Source organism: Falco punctatus, assembly GCF_963210335.1.
Source record: "Falco punctatus genome assembly, chromosome: 4".
Lineage (NCBI taxonomy): Eukaryota > Metazoa > Chordata > Aves > Falconiformes > Falconidae > Falco > Falco punctatus.
In genome coordinates this window covers 98,763,342-98,780,474 of record NC_137583.1, presented here as the reverse complement: position 1 = coordinate 98,780,474, position 17,133 = coordinate 98,763,342, and the positions used below count along the sequence as shown (strand labels likewise).

General features: G+C 40.8%; 1 protein-coding gene across 2 annotated transcripts in view; it reads left to right on the top strand.

Annotated features, from left to right (window-relative positions):
* The window catches only part of GLB1 (galactosidase beta 1), a 46,751-nt gene that overhangs the window by 21,182 nt on the left and 8,436 nt on the right, over window positions 1-17,133 (top strand). The window contains exons 6-14 of one of the 2 annotated variants that reach the window (XM_080387233.1): window positions 1,107-1,287; window positions 2,475-2,533; window positions 3,427-3,548; window positions 3,625-3,665; window positions 4,116-4,228; window positions 7,177-7,251; window positions 10,477-10,566; window positions 13,200-13,313; window positions 14,433-14,564. In XM_080387233.1, the coding sequence (XP_080243359.1) occupies window positions 1,107-1,287; window positions 2,475-2,533; window positions 3,427-3,548; window positions 3,625-3,665; window positions 4,116-4,228; window positions 7,177-7,251; window positions 10,477-10,566; window positions 13,200-13,313; window positions 14,433-14,564 (927 nt within the window). The remainder of the gene's footprint in view (window positions 1-1,106; window positions 1,288-2,474; window positions 2,534-3,426; window positions 3,549-3,624; window positions 3,666-4,115; window positions 4,229-7,176; window positions 7,252-10,476; window positions 10,567-13,199; window positions 13,314-14,432; window positions 14,565-17,133) is intronic. The other variant, XM_080387234.1, reaches the window with a different exon arrangement.

Below are 17,133 nucleotides of genomic sequence, written 5' to 3'. Positions count from 1 at the left end.
CTTGTCTTCTCTATCAAAGTTGTTTCCCACAACTATAGTAAGCAATAGAGGAAACTTGTGGAACTTTTTAGATCTGAGTTTCATGCCAGTTCTCACATAAATACAAAACTAGAACTGCCTGAAATCTTCTGACAGGAAAAAGAGGAATAAGGATACTTGCAAATAGAAGCAAAAGCAGTATGGAGTAAGCCTAAAACTTGTGATGAAAATGGCATCAAAATTTAGACATTTAAGTTCTTAACACCTAAATTAAGTTGTGAATGTTTCAGGACACAACATTGTGTGTTCATGGTGAGTACCTGCCCTCTTAAGCGCCTTCTAGATGTGCAGTGGTGATTGTTCCGTATTCTTAGTATTTGACCATAACAAAAGCTTTGTTTTAATTTTTTTAAAACTGCCGGTTGACACAGGATGGGATAGGAGACCCTTCTTATAATATGCCCAAGATAATTTTTCTTGAATAATGTATTATGTCTATCGAGCAAAAGCACTGGGCAGAAATTCTTTGACCGAAATAAGATGCTTATAACAGGATTTTCAGAAGTGACCTTCAGATGTGTTTGACATTGGATCTAGAGCTTGAAAGTCCATCGCCTTGGGAAAGGGGCAAGATGTGTACCTATTGGTGGTAATGGAGTTGTCTTCCTCTCAGTCCTTTGAGTCTATTGCAGGGCTTCGCTGCTCATGTGAGCCCCTTGTAGGTGTCTCTATTCTGGCACTCTAATTTTGCTGCCGTTTTGATCATGTCACAACCTGTTCTATAGTTTTATTGTTCTGCTTGAGATGTGGGTCATAGCTCTCCATTTATTAATAGAAGCTTCTGTGTTTTTATCACTGTTGCGAAGTAGCTAGGGTAGGGATTTTTACGTGGAGGGTGATTTTGTAGGAAAATGATTTGCCTCCACACAATGGTTGTTCTGTAAGGTACAGGTGAGAGGAATGAGTGCCTAGAAGTGTTTTCTCTTAGTCCTCAGATCTGGAGTTAAAATGACATTTTCAGCATTGCTGTCAAAGGAAGGCGAGGGTTGGATTTGGGCTTTCCATTTTTGGTGTCAGATGCAGACTGAAGTTGGCTACTGTTTTACTGACTTGCTTCTACTGTGCAGGTAGAGAATGAGTATGGAAGCTACTTTGCTTGTGACTATGACTATCTGCGTTCCCTTCTGAAGCTCTTTCGCCAGCATCTTGGGGATGAGGTGGTGCTGTTCACAACTGATGGTGCAAGCCAATTTCACTTGAAATGTGGAGCTCTTCAGGGTCTTTATGCAACAGTGGACTTTGGCCCAGGTTAGAGACCATTGTTTGTTACCAAATAATTCTGTTGTGTTTGTGGCATGACAAACTGACTTTGGCTGCTTGACAAACCTGACAGCTTCATTTAAATGCTGTAGTAGTAGGCACTTATGTGTATTTGATGTACTCTTAAATGTACAAGAATCACCCACAGGTACCCAGTTAGAGAACGGTAATCACTTCATCACATCATGAAATGGTTAATTAACAATTTACACTGCTCATAGTGCGTATCTCCTAAAAATTCTCAGTAATAGTTGCCATTGATTCCATTGATTATTTTTTTAAATATATTTTTTGATGTTGAGTTTTTTGGTTTGGGGGTTTGATGTTTTTTGGGGTTTTTAGTGTCCTCTTGTCTGTCCCAGAGTCCAGCTCTCAGTTCATTTCTTTTTAAGCCAGTGGTTTACTGGAAAAAAAATTACTGTTGAAGATCATCATTAGAAGTGTGCACACTGCCACAATTTGCAGTGATACAGGCCTGAGGAATGGCTAAGCAACTGTAATGTGTACAGAAAGTGCTGTTTTGATAGGAGAGTTAATGATGTTCATACACTGCATGGGCTTGGCATAATAGGCTTAAGGCACAAAAAACAAACTCCAAGATAATCTTTCCATATTTTTTTTGTATGTTATTTTCTCTACAGTCAAATAAATGTTCTTAGCAGGAATCTGTTTTCTTAACAGTAGATCGAAATTGTGAACTCGGTCATGTGTACCATTTATGAGATGGTGAGCTACTCTTGAATGTAGTTATTTCCAGCCCTATGGCTTAAGCCATTAGGAGTGATCAGAAGTAAAGCTTCTCTGAGATTCCCTGGCTTCTGTCTTCCCCATAGTCTTGGTACCGAATCCCCAGACCTGTACTGTCCAATGATCAAGTAGGAGTTCTGAAAAATCTCAAACTTTATGGTGCCAAGCTGTCATTCCTGAGAAGAGTCAGGTTTTCAGAAGATGTATCTCAAAAGCAAAGACATGCATACATATATGTATGTATATATTTCAAATAAGTTCTGCAACTTGAACACTGGAATCAAAGAAAACACGTGTTTTCTGAAGTAACTTTCTTGTCTGCATTTTTGTTAAGTGTTGGAAGGGAGATAAGACACCTATTTCAGTAAAATGAAGGAACGAAAAAGTCATGGATGTAGCAACTCAGTCTTATTTCTGTCTGCTTATAGGTGGCAATGTCACAGCAGCATTTTTAGCTCAAAGAGGCAGTGAACCTATGGGCCCTTTGGTATGTCTTTTCACTTAAATTTCTTGTATCATTTGTAATCTTGCAATGGTTAATAAGAGGGGAGTTAACAACAGAGTGTTGGACAATTTTAGGGACATGTTTACGAAGGCATAATTTACAAGTCAGAAAAACTGCACAGAGGTGCTTCTGTGTGTGTTTGACAAATCCACATTAACTGCTGTTCTGCAAATACTGTTTCAGTCTGAGAAGGTATTAATTTTGTTTCAGTATTTTTCCTTGTGAAGACAAATGTTTACAAAGCAGCGGAAACAGCAAGTATGATTAGATGAGTTAGTGAGGTGCATGTGTAGGTGGAAGTTAAAAGCAAAATTAAAAGGGCAGGTTCGAAGTTGCTTCCTGTTTTCAGCTACCCTAGAGGTTTTACACAAGCTATAATGGGATGTGAGATCACTGGAAGCTATTTTGACAAAGGGAGAAGGCCGGTGTAGGGTACAAGATTACCTCTGTGCTATGAAATTATTTAGAATGCAATTTGAGTATTTGAAAGGTTTATTTTTCATTACATCTAGTCTACATATGCTATTCTGCAGCGAATGTGTTCGTTCCACCATTTATTTGAATCCCAAGCATGTGAAACACGTATGTGTTGACAAGTTCCAAGGAAATCCATGCTCTTTGGTGCTTAGGCAATTATTTTCAGTGTCCCTATAAAATTGTTGAAACAATCCTTTAATTCCTTTGACAAGAAATCTGCTGAAAAGGACTGACTTAGCGTATACTTTGCTGTATTTATAGTAGTTTAAAAATGGCTCAAATGAGTCAAGGTGCCTTTTTTCCTTTCCTTCTAAAGTTAGTAACCTTAAATCACATTGTGTTCTGGTTTTGTTCCCTCTTCATGTTTTCCCTTCCTCTTTTGCCCTTCCTCCTTTCAGGTTAATTCTGAGTTTTATACTGGATGGTTGGATCACTGGGGACACCATCATTCTGTTGTGCCTGCACAAACTATAGCTAAAACACTTAATGAAATCCTGGCACGTGGTGCTAATGTTAACCTGTAAGTGTTATTTTTATTTTTTGTTTCCCGATTCAGCAAAACCTGATTTAAGTGGATGGCTTTTTTTCCTTTTTAGGTACATGTTTGTAGGTGGAACTAACTTTGCCTATTGGAATGGTAAGAAATTATTTAGATGATATAATGATGTAGGGGAGCTCTTTATGAATTAGGTAGTAATGTATCCTGTGAAAGAATAAGCTATGCTTGCTTTCACCTGACAGAAGATGACTGGCTAGCTGTTCTGTCTGTTGCCCCCATGTTGTACTAAATACATATGTTATTTATCTTTTCAAAGGGTACTTCTGCTTCACTCAGTACTGTGAAACAGTGGAAACATGGATATATTTGTTTCTCTTCAGAATATTTCTGAAGACTGTATAACAGAGTGGTATGAGCTCAGGGCATTGTCTTCCATCAGGAATGGGTTTCTTTATGCCAAATACCAAGGCCTACATTGAATCTAAAATTAGCGAAGTCTGACTGTGATTGGAAAGAATTCTGAAAGTTGATACCTTTGGAAAAAAAACAACTGTTCTACTGTTTCTGTTGTTTTTTCCCCTCCCTTAGGTGCTAATATGCCCTATATGCCGCAGCCCACTAGTTATGACTATGATGCTCCACTGAGTGAAGCGGGGGATCTGACAGAAAAATATTTTGCCTTGAGGGAAGTAATTGGAATGGTGAGTGTCCCCAGGACATGTTTAGAATGGTTCTTTGGAACATCCCTGGTGTGCTGCAAACTCTCTTGTTCTTGTGTTGGCGTAAGTTACTTCTGAATTTACCATTTTCTGCAGGTAAAGGAAACAAAGCTGAACAAGTCATTAAGGCCAGCCTAACTGCTTGTTGTTACAAAAGGGGAAAGATCTTGCACCTCTCTGGCTATCCTTTCTGTCCCAAGGGCTCACCCCTTCCTTTCAGAGAGGGGATACAGGTGCAGGTCTGACACTGAAATGATTCAGCTCTGCTTTTTTCCTGTGTGTGTTTTCTTTCAGCTGAAGGTTAGTGAGCTGAATCGGCTCGCTTGGTCAGCTGAGAGGCAGTGCTGGCACAAGGGGAGCAGAAGGAGGCAGGCAGGTTTTGGCTGGGAGTAGAGATGGAGGAGTGGGCAGAGCTTTTCCCTTGCAGCATCAATCAGCTGTTTAGTCAGCTCTGGCTCATCGCTTGATATCAACCTGATATGCACTGCAGCTTAATGCTTTGGCTGGCTGTGTGACAAGCTTCATGTTGCGGTTTTGGGCCTCTGTGAGAAGGAGTGTGCTTATCCAAATGAACACATCTTGGTTTTGTGATGCCACAAACTGTAGCTAATGGGTGGGACTAGCTTTGCTTTGCACACTGGAGATCAAAGTGAAACATGGAACCTGTATCTGGATTTTGAATAGCCTTACATTGGAGGCTGTTCATATGAGGCTTAAAACAGATCCCATAGGAATCCCTAGGCTCAGATTGTATGTGCTCTCCTGTTGCATGCCAGCAACATTCCTATTCACTAGAAGACATTGTTTTTAATGGGAGTAGATCTCCCAGAAGTGTATTATGCTTTCTCTAGGGTTGAGCACGCCTTTATCTCTGTACCTGTGGAAGGCCTGCTGTGGATTATTTTCTTCAATTTCTCTGCTATCCCTAAGCTTTCGGTTGGTGGCATAATTTTGATAGCCTTTCAAGGCAAGCCTCCTGTCTTGATACAGCTTTACTCACCAGAGAAATTCCCAGATGTCCTTGTTTTGAGTGGTTTTCTTCAAGGCAAGATCACTATCTGAAATGTAAGTAGTTTGTAGTGCAGTGAGAGAGTCTTGATAACACGTCAGATCTTCAGTATAACCTAAGGTGTTTTGGGTCATGGTACAGCTTTTTTTGGTGTGGTTTGTTTATCTCATACCTTCCATATCCATAGGATCTCAGTTAAGTTTTCCTGTCTCTGCTGTGGGTTCTAAACCTGTTAACATTTTATCTACTCAGTTGCAGTTTGAGGTGGAACAGATGAAAGGCAATTAAGTTGCTGTGCTACAAAGCTAACACATTATAATCTTCCTTTACTGTTTCTTACAGTTAATGTAATAAAGAAGGGTTTCAGTCTACAACTTAAATTTTTCAGTTGGTGACAGCATTCTCTAATTTTTCCTGTTTAGCCTGAAACTTCTTACTTTTGACTTCTTGTCTTGGGGGAATATAGTTTTTCTTTTCTTTAAGCCTGAATATCTTTCTTATTTTCAAACACAGAAAGAAATGAACTTGTTACTGGGAATATAAATCAGGCTTTCATCAGTCCATAGTTGACATTTGACAGGAAGGCAATTATACTGCTCTGATCTGTTGTGTTTTTTGTTTTTTTTTTAAAGACCAACTATACACTCCCCACCCACACCTCCTTAGTGCAGAGTTGAGCTTTTGAGAATGAGTTTTATGCTGGATATACTATGTGTAAGCCCAGAAAATCATGCCTTGTGCTAAAACTTTCAAGCTGAAATCAAAGTAAAATCTCTTTAAGAAAAATGCCCTTTCAGCCCCTCACCAAATTTATTTTAAAGAAAACCTAGGAGCTGCCAAAGTAAGCACTCAGAAGTCATCGAATGTGCAGATTAAGTTAGCCTTCACAATGGTGGTCATTTGTGCATGTGTATTAAAATGTAGGCTTAGATTGTTTGATCGCATGGGTATCTAGTCTGCAGTTTTTTCTCTGTAGCATGCAGTTAAGGCCATGTTCGGTAAATGAAACAGATGAGAAGAGTGGACATTACAGGAAACAAGTAATGGCAGGAAGGGGAGAAGGGGGATGATGGCAAGGGTAAAATAAGGTTGTAGGCTCAGGAGGTGGCCTAGGGTATGGGACAGAAAGCCACTGTCTAGACTTGCCACTCCTCAAAGGTGTCCAAGAAGGTGGTGGACATCCTTTACCTCTTCTCCCTGCTGATCTCTGGTGGTTTCTCCTAGAAGTAAAGAAGTAAACAGAAATAGCCTGGCAGTCAGAGTGTTTCCTTGTCATGCTTCCCTGTGACTGATGGGGAAGTGGTCTAGACCAGGACCAGAGGGAAGCTAACCAGTGGACCTCAAGGGTTTGTGGAGCTGTGGAGAAGGCTGTGGAGGTCTCAAGGCCTGTCCTCAAAGAAACCATCCCAGGCACTAATAGATTAGCAGGTGGTGGTGGAGTATAGTAAAACTGAAAGGAAAGGCACAAGAGGCTAATAATTCCCATGTAGAAGTGCTGCTAACCAAGGATCAGGTGGAAATACTGCCCTACAGACTTGGAAACGTTAAGTTGAGCTCCCATGGGCTGGGGAGCTGGCTGTGAGAGGGTTGTAAAAGACAGTAACACAAGCTCTAGCCACAGGAGGGCTCCAAGGGCACTGTGATTCTTCGGCAGCTTGTTTATTCAATATGCTTTTTATGGTTACAAGTTGAATGGTCATTAAAATTGTTATCATATGTGATCAAGTCAGATATTTTTTTTTAACCCCCCCCCTCAGACTAGATGCAGCACTAATCCTTTAGCACAGTCATATTAGCTGCTTTTAACCAAAGTTCTGCTTTTGTAAGTTATGAAGTTAAAAGTGAGAATTCAATTAAAGCATGCTTGTATTTCTTTCATGTGTTTTTGTTTTGTTTTTTTTTCTCCTCCTTCCCTTTCTAGTATAAGCAGTTACCAGAAGGTCTTATCCCTCCAACAACACCCAAATTTGCATATGGGAAGGTTCGCTTGCAGAAGGTAAATTAATATCTATAATATGCTGGGTATCTTTCCATAATGCTATATGTTTGCTTTTTCCAAAAAATGTTCATGAGGGTGTCATGACAGTATCTGGATATCATACAAAATAAAGAGGGGAAACCTTGAAAGCAAACTTTCAGGAAGGAAGGAGCAGAGCTTGGGAGTTAAGAATCATGCCCGTGGTGGAAAATGAGAAAATATTCGTAATCTGAATATAAGAAGATAATTTTTACAATATGTAGTATATGCCTGAAGTTTTACTAAACTGAAATTGATATATTATTAACACAACAGAATCATGATTGTCCAGGATAACTCATGTATGAGTAACATAGATGGGGGACTGCTAGCATGACAGCTATGAACAAAGAGTATTTTTGTAGCTAGTGATGCCTCTGAAGTAGAAGCAGCCGGTAGGCTATACATACCTTTTAAATACTTCTGGGTGTTTCAGTTTCGAATATGGGACATTATCAATAAATTTGAAAGTCTTATTGATAAAGTTTCTTACAAGTTTTGTGAAAATCTCTAGCTGATGAGAGAAATTTAATAAGTCTCCTGCGGAGAGAAGAGCATGCAGAACCTAGCATGCAGAACCCAACTTTGCTATATCCTGTCTGACAACAGTGGTATGCACATGAGTAGTTGGGGTTTGTCTGTGGCACCATTGTTTTAGGACCAGGGACAATCTTCTGTGAAATATGATTGAGAACTGGGATCTTTCAGTGAGTGTACAGGATGATTTAAGTGGGGATGGAAGAGACAACAGGTGTGAACTTGGCTATATTAATTCTTCTGGGCGGAGACATGTTGTTTTGAGATGAAGGATTACCGTAGTTGGTGTACTGGTTACTGTAGCTCATAATGCTTTGATTTTATGTTTTGTAATTTTAATTTCATAGCCATCTTTCCCATCAGTGATGTATCTGATCTATTACGCACTGCAGCTGAAGCATTGCAAAATTTGGTAGTGATAAGCCTTTACAGGTGTTTTCAAGTCATCCCACTCAAGTGGGCAGAAATACTTTTTGTATAAAAGTGATTCACCAGTGAAGGTGAAACAGATCTATATCATTTTCCACAACCTTTGAGTATCTTCAGACCTTTTCGGGCAGGTTTTGCCATATAAGCCAGTTCACAGAAACCTCATATTTGGTACTGACTAATTATATACAGTTATCAGTATGCCTGCCACTTCTGCTGCTGTCATAGGTTGCCAGCTTTTGGGAACCTAGCAATTAGATTTTGACTCTTCCATAGTCTCATGGTTCATGGCTCTCAGATAAAGCTGTCCAATATCAGTAGAACTATGAACTTTCTCTTTCATGCCTTGAAGAGATGAAAGCTACAGGGTGCCTGGTGAATGTGCTTAGCTATGGACTAGTGACCCAGCCTCCAGGCAGTGATGGCGTTACCCTTTGTATACTTACGGCCTCCTTTTGCTTTCTTGTTCTTGGCTAGAGTTGACATAAGCTTATTTTGAAAGTCCCTTTAGATCTATAGCTGCATGCTTCTTGTGGTTTAGTCCTGGTAGGCAGTGAAGCACCACACAGCTGCTTGCTCACTCTCCACCAGTGGAATGGGGGAGAGAACTGGAAAGGTACAAGTGCAAAACCTGGTGGGTTGAGATAAGGACAGTTTAATAGGTAAAGGAAAACCTGCATGCACAAGTAAAGCAAAATAAGGAATTAATTCGTTGCTTCCCGTCAGCATGCAGGTGTTCAGCCATTTGCAGGAAAGCAGAGCTCCATCATGTGTGATGGTTATTTGGCAAGACAAATGCCATGAGTCTGGACATCTGCCTCTCTTCCTGCTTTTTCCCCAAGCTCTTATTGCTGAGCATGACATCATGTGGTATGGAATATCCCTTTGGTCAGTTGGGGGGGATCAGCTGTCCCAGCTGTGTCCCCTCCCAACTTCTTGTGCACCCCCAGCCTAATTGCTGGTGGAGCGGTGTGGGGAGCAGAAAAGGCCTTGACTCCGTGTGAGCACTGCTCAGCAGTAGCTAAAATGTCCCTGTGTTATCAATGCTGGTTTTGGCACAAATCCAAACTGTAGTCCATACAAGGTACTATGAAGAAATTTAGCTCTATCCCAGCCTAAACCAATACTATACTGAGCGAACTGCATGTGTGTAGAAGATTCATGCTGACTTCTGTCACATGTGGCATTTGGCACAGTGATTTACATCTTAATATTTCAGCACTGCTGACTTTCATGTATGTTTTGCAAAAATTCTGTACTTTTGTTACTGAAGTAGCCTCAGCAGTTTATATTGCTGTGAATGCTTTTATTGGTTTTAGATTATATTGAATGCCTGATTATTTTTTTACTGTTTTTTTTCTCAAGCATTTGGAAGTAAATCTGCATTTGAGAAATATTTTGAATGTCTGATATGTAATAACCACTGAACAGCGACAACAGTTCTGGTGAAACAGACCGACATTTTGCATGAATAATATGAGTGCAATTAATTTTTTTGAACTTGTAACACACTAGGCATATTGTGTGCATCTTGACTAACGTGAAATTGACAGTGGAATTTGAGAAAGAACTGTAGATGACTAGAAAACTATAATCACAGAAGGAAATAGCAGGTGACAACAAAAGACAATTTAATTGTACACATGTAAGTCCATATTCAGCAAGATACTTATGCATGCGCCTAGCCTAAACCTTGCTCCCAGTCTCACTGAAGTCAGTTCAGCTACTTTATTTGTGACACTGAATTACAGCCTTAGGGTTTCTAAAATAATTTGAGACTGAATAGGGTAAATTTGTTTTGGATAGTTCTTGATGGAATCAAGTTGTATCCCTACTTAGCTCAGAAGGATTCCAGAGTAACTCACTGGAAATCAATGGCAAAATTTAGATAACATAGAAGTTTTGTGATATTTGTCCAGAGCAGTTGTGTGTGTTTATAGAACTTCCGTGAGAAACTCCTGGGTTTATTCCCATTAATAAAGGGTCACTTTATTTTTAGGAATGCATAGCAAATTTAGCACATCTGGATTTTTAAAACGTTGCTCCACATGTAGCATGTTTCTTCCAGTGTTCATCAGTTCTCTGTACTGTATTGTATTAATAACTTGTACGTAAGGATGGCGTAAAGGCTTAAAATTTCTTTGCTTTCTGGACTGACACAGCTAGCTGGCTAGGCAAGCTGTTATATTTGGATTGAAATTTACTGACCTTCACATATCTGCTATTTCTATGCTGCAGGTGGGTACAGTGGTGGAGGTTCTTGACAGGCTGTCGTCTGCTGGGCCAGTGAAAAGCACTTACCCATTAACCTTTGTTGAGCTAAAGCAGGTGAGGATTCCTTCAGTAGGCACTCGGCAGTAATTTTTTAAAGTTTGTTCGAATGACCCTCTGTGATATTACTTTTCTTATGTCCAGTGTCTTACACCTTATCCCAGCACAGAAGTAATAGTATTATAAAGGTGTCCAGGAATTTTGCACTGGAGACCTTTCCTATTCTACAGTGCTTCTATTTTACACCCGAGGTTTTCCTCTTTCCATGAATGTTGGTATCTGTGCTGTCCAGGCTTTCACCTTTATCTCTCTTCTCTCTGAAGTCTTGATTTTCAGGTTCATAAGAGACATTTTTAATCCATCTTTTTCTTCACTATTAATTTTCTTTATTCTGTTTTTTCTTTGCCTCTCTCCACCTGCTATTAGAGTGAGCACAGTGGCTGAGATGCTGCTTTCTTATACAAGTCATAGGGCCTGGAGATTGGGAAATGCAAGCTATTTGACACTTCTGTGGGCCTCCTACTTATTTGTATTCCCTTTTTTTAACTACATGCATGGCAAAGCAAGAGAATGCATTGAGAGAAACCCTTAAGAAGCAACCTCTTGGAGTTGCTGCAGCCCACTGTCAAGGTCATTCACCCCACTGGCTGAGATAGGAAAAATACCTTTCTCTTCATTTTCCTGTGGCATCTGCTGACTTCTGCTCTCCCATTTTCCCTCTCTGTCAGTCTATGCATCAGTTCCCCGGTCAATTTTGGTGACTTCATTTTCCTTCACAAAGTTCTTTCCCTTGCTGCTGAGGGGCTCTGCCTTTCTGTTAAGGTTGCATGGTTCCTTGATAGCTTTTGTGCTGAATTTAGAAGAGACTGGAGCATGGGTGCTATTTACTACTCTGAGAGAATGTGATGCAGCTGGGGGATGGGGAAGAGGAAGAGGCAGATTAGCAGATGCCTGGGATATGGTGTTAGTCAAGTAGGGGTTCAAAGCTCACATTTCTCCTTTCCAAGTCACTACTACAGAGGTATGAGAGAAGCTGCAGGTAGTACGTTGTGGCTGGATGTAATTTCTAGTGGTCTTTCTTTTGTCATCTGGCCTTCCTACCCTTAGTAGTCTGCTTAAGAAAGCTTCTGAAAGAATAGGGCAGCCAGCAAAGCTTCCTAGCATTTTTTTTTTTCTTTCCCTCCCTTGCCCTGCCCTCTGCCACTTTTCTGGGCACCTTGTTGCAAATTTAATGCAAATATAATAATTACAGCAGAATAGAAATGGTTTACTCTCACTTATTCCTGCCAGGGTGTTCTGGTTTTGGCTGGGATAATTTTCTTCCTAGTAGCTTTGTCATTTGGAATTAGGATGAAAATAACATTTACGCACTGATGTTTTAGTTGTTGCTGGACAGTGCTTACACTGAGTCAAGGGCTTTTCAGCTTCTCATACTGCCCTGCCAGTGAGGAGGCTGGGGGTGCCCAAAAAGCTGGAAGGGGACACAGCCAGGACAGCTGACCCAAACTGTCCAAAGGGATGTTCCATACTCTATGATGCCAGGCTGAACAGTGAAACTGGGGGGATTTGGCTGGGGAGTGTCAGCTGATGCTCGGGGACTGGCTTGGCATCGGTCAGCAGGTGGTGACCAATTGCGTTGTGCATCACTTGTTTTGTATATGTTTATATCATTATTATTCTCTTCATTTTCTGTCCTATTAAACTGGTTTTATCTCAATGCACGAGTTTCACCTTTCTTTCAGTTCTCTCCCCCATCCCACTGGGGGGGAGTGAGCAAAGAAACATGTGGTGTTTGACTGCCTGCTGGATTAAACCACAACAGTCCCTTTTGCCTATATCTACCCCTTATTATTGGAAAGTGTGGGACCTGGGCATGGCGTAGATGGTATAGAATAAGGGGTCAGCTGTTCAGCAACAACTAAAACATCAGGGTGTTATCAATGTTGTTCTCATCAGAAATCTAAAACACAGCGCTACACCAGCTACTCTATCCTAGCTGAAACCAGGGCACAGGGTTATGTTCTAATCAAAGTCTAGAAGATAAATGGTTTTGTGGCTACTGAGCAAAAGAGGCAACGAATGCATTTTCTGACTTTTTAAATTTGTGTTTCACTTCGTGATGTGAACAGATGCAATGCCTATGACTTTTTTTTTCCTTTCCTGATGGGGAACTTAATGAAAAAATATTCTGAAAGGTTCCTGACGTAAATCAGGTAGTTTTAAAAATAGATAATGTCGATTTGATGAATATGTCAATTTACGGGCACTGGGTGACAAGTGCACTTTCAAGTTTGATACATAAACTCAGTAATGAAGGGATCTTCCAGCTATCTTCTTATTGATTTTAATGAAGAAATAATAGTGTTGGTCATTAACTGCTTTGCTTTTATTGAGGAAATATCTTCATATCCAAGGCCCTTATCTTTTAAAGTTACTTAAATGTTCTAATGAAAGATTTTAAAACGGAAACTTTGTGGAATTTACACCCATTGCTTAAAGGTCAAAGTGAATTCTCATCTGAAGCTGTTATGAGTGATAGATGCTGTCTGAAGTGAATGAAAGTTAACATTTCAGCCTGAGCGTGCAAGCAGGAATGTGGGATATTTCTAATTCATTACCTGAACTGAAGCCACGGAATGACTTCATTCATTAATCTGTTTGGGGCTTTTTTCTTTCTTTTCTTTTCTTAGTATTTTGGGTTTGTGCTGTACAGAACTACGCTTCCAAAAAACTGTACGGAGCCAACACAACTGTCTTCACCTTTAAACGGAGTCCATGATCGTGCCTATGTCTCTGTTGATGGGGTAAACATTGTTTGCTGGAATTCTTTTCTGCCATGAATTACCTTCACAAAAAGTCACGGATATAGTCTGCCTTCTTTTCTCCTTTCACCAGTTTACCAAATGAACTTTATTAGATAATCTTATTTAATCAGGTGAAGGAAGTAAGGAAGTATACAGTTGATCATTCTAAATGTTCATATTTGTATTTCAGAAAATATGACTATCTGTTATTTCTAAGGAAATTGTAATTGTTTCCATTTTTGAGATATTTGAATGTTGATACGCATTCATGACTTAAGTGAAAAAAAACCCATAAAACCCTAGGTTTACTTGCAGGTTTATGAAATACGTTAATGATATATGTACTTGGTGGCTTTCTACAGTCTTTTCATAGATTTTTTTTTTCTTTTTTTTTTTCTCTCCTTTGAGGGTGGGGGAAGTGGAAGCTTGAACCTGTGTCTTACCTTATGAAACTGGCTTCTGACCACAAGTTTTAAAAAAAAAATAATAGCTTTTTGTACAGGATGTGAATTTTACCTTTCTTCCCTTAAGCAGGGTTTTGTTCCTACTTAATGAGAATTAATATCAATTCACAGACTTTGATAGGCTATTTTTTAATTTATCTTTGACCTGTGCTTACTGTCATCACCTGTGTCCAGGCCAAGCTCTCCTTTCCTTATGTTGTAGGCATGTCAATAAATAAAACTAAATATTGTTGTGAGCTTAGCTGGAAGATGAAGCTCCTTTTAATCACTGATACTGCCAAAGTCTTTTCAGTCATTAGACTAAATTTGAGAACTTGCTTTTTGTGAATCAGGTGCATAAAACCCCACTAGGATTCTAACAGTTGATTGAGTTAATTGAAATCAGATAAGGAAAGAGATGGTGTCATTTAGACAAATGCTGCCTACTGGCACATCCAGTTGATGTAGTAAAATGTAAATATTGAAATGTGAATATTGACATAGCAGCTGTGTGAGTGTGCTTGCATGCAAGAGGAGGAAAAGAAAATAAATGTTTTTACATTTTTTGTTTCCTTTATCTTCTTTCTTTACTTCAAGGAAGTTGAAGAGACAAATAACAGAGTTCTGTTGGTTTTTTATGGTTATTGTTTTCTTCCTCTTGGTGTATTTCATATAGGTTCCTCAAGGTGTCCTTGAGAGGGAGAAGTCACTTACGATAAATATAACTGGGAAGGCTGGAGCAAATCTGGATGTCTTGGTAGAGAATATGGGCAGAGTCAACTTTGGTAGATACAATAATGACTTTAAGGTAAGTAAAATTGAGTTAGTGGATTGTGGTGGTTTTTCCTCTTTGCCACAGGTTAAAAAGAAAGTGGTGGGTTAGAAAGAGCAAAAAGATCAGGATTACACAGCTGTAACTTTGCCACAAAATATAACTACTCACTAGTTTTCATTTGAGTTTTTCCAGTCACCAAAATTGATGTGGAATTAAAAACTGACAGACATCTCTTAAATTTTTTTTTGTGGTTCACTTATTTTGTCAGCCAGATTGTCGCCCACAAGACTTTCAGGTTGAGTTGAGCCTGTAGCTAACATTTTAAATTGTGCAAAGCTGTTTGGGTAAACTCCAGTAATGGATTGGAAATCAGTCTAGATCTTGGTCGTACTTCAAGGCTTGTGAATCCTGGAGTTGCGTGTGTATATGTACCAATGTGTGTATGTATACACTTTTGTGTATCTCTCCATGTCCCGTTGCATTTGCCAGCAGCATACCCTTGCAGTGTTTTCAGTGTGGCTAGGAAAGGCTGTCTCACGAGTGCTTTACCAAGCAAAATTGCCAGTTCAGATTTGGACCGTTAGGTGTTACAGGTAATTATCAGCAAGTTTCCAAATGCTTCTTTGGGATTGTCACCTCCCTGCATGAGTGCCTGTGGTGGGTTGAATTTGGCTGGCCCACCAAGCCACTCTACCACTCCTCCATCAACAGGACAGGAGAGGAAATACAATGAAGGGTTATGTTCAAGGTAAGGACAAGGAGATCACCCAGCAATTACTGTCGTGAGCACAGCTTGAGGAAATTGATTTATTGTCAGTTAAACAGAGTAGGATAGTAAGAAATAAGAACAAATCTTAACACCTTCCCCCATGCCTCCCTTCTTCCCAGGCTCAACCCTCACTCCTGTACCTTCTCCCCTAAGCAGCACAGTGGGATGGGGAATGGGGATGTGGTCAGTTGATAGTATTTTGTGCCATGCTCCTCCTTCCTCGCATTCTTCTGCTGCTCCAGTGTGGATCCCACCCACAGGAGAGAGTCCATGAAATTTCTCCAACGTGGGTCCTTCTTATGGGCTGCATGGGCTTTAGCATGGGTCCCTTCCACAGGGTGCAGTCCTTCAGAAACAGGCTGCTCCAGTGTGGGTTCCCCACAGGTTCACAGGTCCTGCCAGGAGCCTGCTCCAGTGTGGGCTCTGCACAGACTCCTGCTTTGTCCAGGACACATGCACCTGCTCTGGTGTGCCACCCTCCACAAACTGCAGGGTAGATATTTGCTCCACCTTGGACCTCCATGGGCTGCAGGGAGACAACCTGTGTCACCACGGGTTGCTGGGGAATCTCTGTTGCAAAGCCTGGAGCACCTCCTCACCCTCCTTCAGTGACCTTGGTATCTTCAGGGCTGTTTCTTTCCCATTTTCCTCACTCCTCTGTAACAGCAGCTACATTTTTGGGGGGTTGTTTTGGGTATTTTACCTTTTCTTAAATATGTTATCGCAGAGGTGCTGGCAGTGTCACTGATGGGCACAGCTTTGGTCAGCAGTGGGTCTGTTTTGGAGCTGGCTTTGACCAGCATGGGGGCAGCAGCTCACAGAAGCCACCTCTGCAGCCCCCTGCTACCAAAACCTTGCCATGTAAACCCAATGCAGGGGAGGTACTGCTAATGTAACACTACGAAGAGCAGGGCCAAAAAGGAAACTTTTCTGGTTTTAGGCTTGATGGGATCCCCTGCGCCAGGGGTCCTCAAACTACGGCCCGTGGGCTGGATACGGCCCCCCAGGGTCCTCAATCCGGCCCCCGGTATTTACAGACACCCCCCCGTGCCAGGGTTGGGGGGAGAAACCAAGCAGCCACAGATGACTGCCTGCCACTTCGTCCGCGCGCCGGCCCCCGGTTAAAAAGTTTGAGGACCCCTGCCCTGTGCTGTATGGTATTTGCTGAAGAGGGGAGTGTTGTAGAGGCCAGTCTTGTGTTGTGTTTGTGCTGTGTTCAGTACCACAGCATGCTACTATTTTAGTTTTTGATATTACTAGGCCACAGGTAATAATGAAGTAATTATGAAACTTTACAATTAAGAAGGTATTTGCAGCCCCCTAACTGCTAGATTTGACTTGGCCTAAACTGATTTGGCAGTTTTCCTTCAGAAATCGTGTAAAGTGTTTAATGACTGTCCAGACTAATAGATGTCTGGTGATTGTGGTGCTTTTTGGTACTAGGGTGGTATCAGGTAAATTAAAAGCTCCTGTTTTCTCTTGATCTGAATTCTGTCTATGATAGGTGTCTCAGAGCACAATAAAGTCTTGTTCAGTGTTTCTTGGTTTGTTTAGATGCAAGAGCAGAAGAAAGATAAACATCACAGGAAAGACATGTGCCTGAACAGTACCATTTAGTTATCAAGCAGATGCACGTATGCTGTGAGGAAGTAGGATTTTTAAGGTTATAAGTAGGGAAAAAAGTAAACCCAAGAGTGGAGGCATCTTGACTAGCCTAGTGGATGAGACCACAAACTCTGGTCAAGTTTGGACCTGTTAAGGAATCCGGTTTAGTCATAAAACATGGACTGGGAAGAGACTTACAAGATCACCAGTAGGCAGAAACTACCGTTC